Genomic DNA, 7,210 nt, shown 5'->3' with positions numbered 1-7,210 from the left:
TAAGCTTATGGTTTTTGCCTTTAAAAACGCCTGTGCCTGGGGGACGGGGCTGCTCTCTAGACTGCATGCTGAGAGAGCCCGTTTATACAAACGTCTACCTTTCATTAAAGCCTCTTGCTGTTTGCATCAAGTTTCTGCCTCCTCCATGGTGGTGGGGGTGGCCGCAGTCCTGGGAAAAGATTCTGGAGGCCTAAGCTTCAGGGGGTCTTACAATGGGAGGTAACAAAGAGACCCAAACCTGGACAGTGTTCATAGTGAGAGTCTTTGGAACATTCAGTCCTAAATGGAATGTTTTCCTCAAACCTTTCTCCCTCTGGACTCAGGGAGCTATGCAGGAAAGGAGAGAAAAGATTTTAAGAGGTAGAGGAAGTAGATGACATGAAGGAAGCAGTGTGTTCCGGACCGATGTCTTCAGGACTGTGGACGGAGCCAGCTGTACAGTCCCGGGTCCGATTCTGAGTGGAGGTGTGTGGACTAGGGAAGTTTAATTACTCAACGACGCTAATGCTGAGACAGGAAACACCATATCATCTCAGGAGGGCTCCCAGCTGACGCCGAGCAGCCACAGTTTATTGAGAAGTCCATTTAAATAGTCCTCCAAGGGCAGGGACAACATCAGGAAGCATCCATCATTATGCATATCGCTAACAACAAGTGATTCTGTTACCTAAACAACTCTTGGTCAGGTAGGCAGAGTATTCAGCCCAGGTATGGACCTACTCAAGGCTTAAGCTACAGAGATGCAAATTAGGGGGCATATCATCCTGAGGCCATGGTAAACAGTAGCAGCCCTAGTGGCAATCAACAATACAACGGTGACCCGGAGCTTCCAGAGACTGGGACCCAAAATATTCCATAACAGAGATATTCGGTCCCCCACAGCAGCGTCTGCCAGACAAAGCAGGACTCACATACATATGGATGCACAGAGAGAGCAGCAGCACACACAAGACCTGTGCAGGTAGGTCCAATCCCAGATGGGGTCCCAGAACAGAGAGGGGAAAGTAGGGGACATGGGCTCCCACACCTAACCAAAAAGCTCTCTCCACTTGACAACTGCTTGCAAAGGAAAATTTGCTTTTCTCAAATGGAGTCTCACTGGTTTAATGAAACACACTTAGGGGCAGGCCCCATGCACAGAAAGAACTCAATGTTTTGTTTTGTTTTGTTTTAAATGATTTAATTGTTTTCTTTTTTTTTTTGAAAGATTTATTTATTAAGTATACAGTGTTCTGCCTGCATGTATGCCTGCAGACCAGAAGAGGGCACCAGATCTCATTACAGATGGTTATGAGCCACCATGTGATTGCTGGGAATTGAACTCAGGACCTCTGGAAGAGCAGTCAGTGCTCTTAACCTCTGAGTCATCTCTCCAGCCCTCAAAGGTGTTTTTTCAGACTTTTGTTTCATCGTTTTTATCTTACTGGCCTTTTTCTTGTACATCATGCTTTCCAATTTTGTGTTTTATGGATTGTTTTTGTTGTTGTTTTATTTTGTTTTTATTTATTTGGTTTTTTGAGACAGGGTTTCTATGTGGCTTTGGAGGCTGTCCTGGAACTAGCTATTGTAGACCAGGCTGGTCTTGAATTCACAAAGATCCTCCTGCCTCTGCCTCCTGAGTACTGGGATTAGAGGCATGTGCCACCGACACCCGGATTTTTTTTAAAAAAATTGTTTTTTTTATTTTGTTTTGGTTTAGGTGTGTGTGTGTGTGTACACACACGCACGCACGCACCCACGCATGCGCAGGCACGTTTCTTGTGTTTTTTTCTTTTCTTTTTTGTTATTATGGGTTTGAGCGTTTTAGGGGGGTATTTTTGTTTGTTTTGTTGTTTCAAGATTTGGTTTCTCTTTTCTAAAGAGAGAGGTGTGTAGCTGGATGGATGGGGAGCATGGCAGGGGATGGGAAGAAGAGGCCCTGGTAGAATAAATTGTATGAAAACAACTTTCAAAATCAAAAACAATTTAAAATATTTTATTAATTCATACATTGTGATGGTGTCTTACTGTGTAGCACTGCCTAGCATGGAACTCACTATGTAGACCAGGATGGCTTTACACTAATAGTCTGTTTCTACTTTCCAAGTACTGGGATTAAAGGTATAAGACCACCACACCTGGCCTGATTAGTTTTATTTTTAATTATGTGTGGGTCTGTGCATGTGAGGGTAAGGGCCCGTAGAGACCAGAAGGGGGGGGTCACACATCCCTGGAGTAATAGGTGATTGTGCTGGGAATTGAACTTGGATCCCCTGAAAAAGCAATGCATTCTGTTAACAGTTGGTTCATCTTTCTCCAGTCCCCAACTAGTTTCATACTTTATTTTTATTTACTGTGCATTGGTGTTTTGCCTGCATGTCTGTGTGAGGGTGTCAGATCCCCTAAAACTGGAGTTACAGACAGCCGTCAGCTGCCATGTGGGTGCTGAGAATTGAGCCTGGGTCCTCTGGAAGAGCAGCTAGTGCTCTTAATCACTGAACAATCTCTCCAGTCCCCAACCCCTAATTTTTGTTTACATTTTATTTATTTACATATTTATTTATTTTTGTTTTGTTTCTCAAGACAGGGTTTCTCTCTGTATCCCTGGCTGTTATTCTTTTGTTTAAGCTGCAGCTGCTAATATAAAGAAAGGAACAATGGATAAACAACCCATGTGGAGTTTATTTACCAGAAAAGGGGAGAGAGGGGGATGGGTAGTCAGCCAACCCAAGAGGAGTCGAAAGGAAGAGAGCGAGGGATGGGTGGCAGGACCTTTTAAAGGAAAGGTCGCAATGCATGGCGGGTGAGTGAGTGCCCCGTTGTTAGGGGGCGGGGTCAGGGTCATCCAGGTGTTTTGTTCTTACAATCCCTGCTGTTGTTTATTATAAAAGCTTAAACAAAAGAATAACACTGGCTATCCTGGAACTGGCTTTGTATACCAGGCTGGCCTCGAATTCAGAGATCCACCTGCCTGTGCCTCCTAAGGGCTGGGATTAAAGGTGTGTGCCTGATTCCCCTTAAGTTTCTTGTGTGTAGATTTGTTGTTATTATTCTTCTCTTTTATTTTTTTTTTCAAGACAGGCTCTCACTATGTAGCTCTGGCTGTCCTAGAACTCACTCTGTAGACCAGGCTGGACTCAAACTCACAGAGATCTGTAACAATAAGTCTTTACTCCAAAGCTGCCCGAGGAGTTCCACCTGCCACCACATTAAGGTCCCAAGTAACACAGAGAGACTTATATTGGGTACAAATGCTGTTTGGCCAATGACTAGGATTTCTCATCTGCTAGCTCAGTCTTAACTATCATAAATTTATATATTTTATAAGACTTATCAGACGCCAGCGGAATTGTCCTGTCTTCCCAGGCTCACATGGTGACTCCACAAAGACCAGGAGGAAGAGAGAAGGGAATGACTTCCTTCTTGCCCTTGCTTATATATGAGTCTCCCTGCTATGTCACTTACTGCCTGGATCACCACTTTTTTACTACATTTCCCAGAATCCTCCTTGACTCCTAGTCCCGCCTAACTTGCTGCCTCACTGGCCAAACAGTACTTTATTTATCATCCAATAAGACAAACACATTCACAGAAGCACTTTCCCCATCAGAGATCCACCTGCCTCTGCCTCTGCCTCTGCCTCTGCCTCTGCCTCTGCCTCTGCCTCTGCCTCTGCCTCTGGAGTGTTGTGATAAAAGGCATGATAGAGAAAAAAAGTTTCAATGCTATATAGCAATCCACATACATCTCCTTCTCCACTAAAGAAACCAGGTAAGACTCATGTCCACTTTACCATGCATTTTTATCATTACCATCAGCAGCAACATCATCATCTCATTCTGTATTTCCAGCCCCTCATCTTGGATTTGCCCCTGCCCTCTCCCCATCCCCACCCCTCTGCTCCAGCATATGACAGGCAAGCTCAACTCTCAAGACCTCAGGCACCAACCCCCAGGCCACAGCAACGGGCTGCTGTCCAATCTATGCCTGCACATTGGCAGTGACATGTCGTTCCCTCTCGAACATCCCACGAACCGCAAGCAAAGCCACAGGAGCAGCTGGTGACTGCTAAGCCTGCAAAAAAAAAAAAAAAAAAAAAAAAAGAGTTTGCTTCACAAGCCCCTGAGAAGCTGGGAAACTGCAGGAGCGGGAGGTGGAGACAGGCTGAGGAGGCTGGAGGCTGTTGCCCGGGATAGCAGGATGACTGGATGGGGACTAATGGAGACCTGGAGCTGGGCTGGGAAGCTGGGACAGAGCTTCAAGGAAGTAGATATTGAAGATGGAGACAAGGAAGGCAGAGGAGTCTCAAGGGACTTCCAGAAAGTCTGAACAACAGAGTTTGCACTCACCTTCTGGACAGGAAGCCAACCCCCCTCTGGAAGAGACTGTCCGGCATCGTAGGCCAATGTTCATTACTGCTTCTGACACTGCAGAAAAGAACACAGAAGGGGTGATTCACTGCTGGCAGTGGTGGCACCTGCCTTTAATCCAAGCCCTCCAGAGGCAGGAGGAGCTCTGTAAATTTGAAGCCAGCCAGGTCTACAGCTAGGGCTGTTACACAGAGAGGTCCTACTTCAAAAAAAAAAAAAAAAAGAGTTTGCTTCACAAGTGTGAGGACCAGAGCTCAGATCCCCTGAACCTACCTAAAAGTCAGGAAGGCATGTGTGGGGCCACCTATAATCCCAGCATCCTGGAGAAAGACAGACAAGGGGTCCCCAGAACAAGCTGGCCAGACTATCCCAAGCACACAAGCCCTGGGTTCAACTGAGAGACCCTGCCTCAACAAACAAAGAAGAGTGATCAAGGACGGTGGCACCACAGCACCTTCAGGCTTCCACACATCCGTACGTACACACACACACACACACACACACACACACACTGCACGCACCTTCGCACGTGTACCACATAGATACACACATATGTACAGTGCACATGTATGTTGTAAAACATTTTGTCCCAGCATGGTGGCTCACACCTGTCCTTCAAACACAAAGTGAGGCCTTTTGGGGTGAGGGGAGGAGGTTTGGGGGTGATGGTAGGGATAAGTTAGGTTGTGGGTTGGAGCTGTGGTTCAAGGTAGGGCAGGGTGAGGTTGGGTTAGAACTTGTAGACAGGGGAGTTTGAGGCTGAGTTTAGCCTTGCAGCTGGGTGAGTCTGTGGCCCCATGAGGGATGAGGAAAGCCTGTGAGGAGGCCCTCAGCAAGGTTGGGTGAGGGCTCCTCACGTAGGGATCTGAAGCTTTGCTTGATCTTCTTGTCAGTGGCTTCATCCATGGAACACAGTGACCTGCTGGGGTCCAGAAAGCCCGGGACAGGGAAGAGGAGGAAGAGAAGTGAGAGGTGTTTCATCCTGTAGGAACTGCAAGAGACAAGCAAGAGCCCCAGCTTAGTTCAGACCCTTCCCGTACTGGAGAAGGAGCACAGTGTCCTTCTGTCCCAGTGGGACACAGGGACAGACATTCGGTGGCCCTGGGTCCCCCACATCAGAGCTCTGACTAGGGGAGGGCTGTCACTTACTGTGCAGTGGACTCAGCAAGACACAAATCAGTTCTGCACATGAGCTCCTGCCCCACGGCTCCTTCTTGTAGACGTCTGCATGTGGCCCATCCTGCCTTGGGTAATAAGTCCCTTGATCCCTTGCCCTCCATTGCCACATCTGGGCCAAAAGAAGCGGACTCTAGAGGCCCCAGAGGAGGGACTTCCCTCCTGCACAGTCCTTCCTGCATCAGCTACTGCTTAGGAGGTCATGTCTGAGGATAACTCCAGGGACCACAGTGGGAGAGGCAGGAGTAGGAGTCAGGACTTTACCTTCAGGGAGGGGCTGGAGATGCAAACTGAGACCCTGTCCCTGTGTGACCACAGTTCAATGTATGTTTCTTTGTTTGCTTGGGGATATACACTATAGTCAAGCCTTACCACTAAAATCTAGGCGAGTGCTCAGTTGCTGAGTCACACCCCAGCCCCTCACTAGGAGATTCTAGGCAGACCCCTACCTCTGAACCATGGTCCCTGCCCCTCACTGGAAGTTTCTAGGCAGGTGCTTTTCACCTGAGCTACATTTCCAACCCTTCAGTGGTTGGAACCAACACAGATGGTCTAGCTGGAGCCACGCCCCCAGCCTCTCACTGGGGGAGTGTAAGCAAGAGCTCTACCATGGAGCCATGTCCCCAGCCCTTCCTAGGAGGTTCCAGGAAGTCACTCTACCTGTCAACCACCACCTGAAGCTCCTCACTGAGGAATTCTAGGCAAGAGCTCTACTTTCTGGTGCAGGGAGCAAGGGGTCAGACCCTCTGGGTCCTTTGGAAATCCATCTTTCTCACGTGTCATTTACATGATAAACATGGGGTGGTCATAGTTCCAGCCCAAGTACAGAATATCCATGTGTGTAAATGACTCAGTGGAACCTAGTTTATCTTCTCCGCTTTTAAAACATTATTCAGTTGCTATTATTACATGTATGTGATGTGTATGCGTTTACACACAGTGCCTATGTGGAGGACAGAGGACAACTGAACTCAGCACTCTCTCTCTCTCTCTCTCTCTCTCTCTCTCTCTCTCTCTCTCTCTCTCCTCCTCTCCTCCTCCTCCCCCTCCTCCTCCTCCTCCTTCTCCTCCTCCTCCTGGTTTTTCAAGATTTTTCTGTGAAACTGTCCTGGAACTTGGTTTGTAGAACCAGGCTGGCCTTGAACTCACTGAGATCCTCCTGCCTCTGCCTCCCAAATGCTGGAAGGCAACCTCTATAGATTCAAGGCCAGCCTGATCTACAGGAGCAAGTTCTAGGACAGGCTCCAAAGCAATACTGAGAAACCCTGTCTTGAAAAAACAAAAAAACAAAACAAAAACAAAATCAAGCAAAAACCATAGGCAGCAGCAATATGTTTGCATCTGCCAGGTAAGTTAACATGTCCCTCCCATCCCATGGTTACCCATTCTCTACATGTGTCTACAGCAAGAAAACCCAACATCTTTCCACAGAAACCCCAATTACCAGAAAGCATTATTTCTAAGTATGTGTATGTGCATGCGTGCGTGTGTGCGTGCACAGTGCATGTGTAGAAATCAGAAGACAAAATTCAGGAGTTGGTTCTCTCCTACCATGTGAGTCCCAGGAATTAAACACTGGTCCTCAGGCTTAGATACAAGTTGCTTTACCCAGCGAGCCATCTCATCAGCACCCAGTACAGTATTAGTAAGCGGGGCAAGGCACACACTTGTAATCACAACACTTG

The 7,210-nt window shown here is 47.4% G+C and overlaps 1 protein-coding gene across 1 annotated transcript; it reads right to left on the bottom strand.

The window, feature by feature from the left end:
* Window positions 1-3,885: 3,885 nt before the first annotated feature.
* Window positions 3,886-5,789, bottom strand: Retn (resistin). Its single transcript, XM_035444161.1, has 3 exons — window positions 5,120-5,789; window positions 4,329-4,406; window positions 3,886-4,053 (listed from the first exon to the last, which is right to left on the bottom strand). The coding sequence occupies exons 1-3, from the start codon at window positions 5,328-5,330 to the stop codon at window positions 3,917-3,919; spliced, it is 426 nt and encodes a 141-aa protein (XP_035300052.1). The 5' UTR covers window positions 5,331-5,789; the 3' UTR covers window positions 3,886-3,916.
* Window positions 5,790-7,210: the final 1,421 nt, after the last annotated feature.

This window comes from Cricetulus griseus, chromosome 4 (genome assembly GCF_003668045.3).
Source record: "Cricetulus griseus strain 17A/GY chromosome 4, alternate assembly CriGri-PICRH-1.0, whole genome shotgun sequence".
NCBI lineage: Eukaryota > Metazoa > Chordata > Mammalia > Rodentia > Cricetidae > Cricetulus > Cricetulus griseus.
Note: the sequence above shows the minus strand (reverse complement) of the source record. Positions and strands in the feature narration are given on the sequence as shown.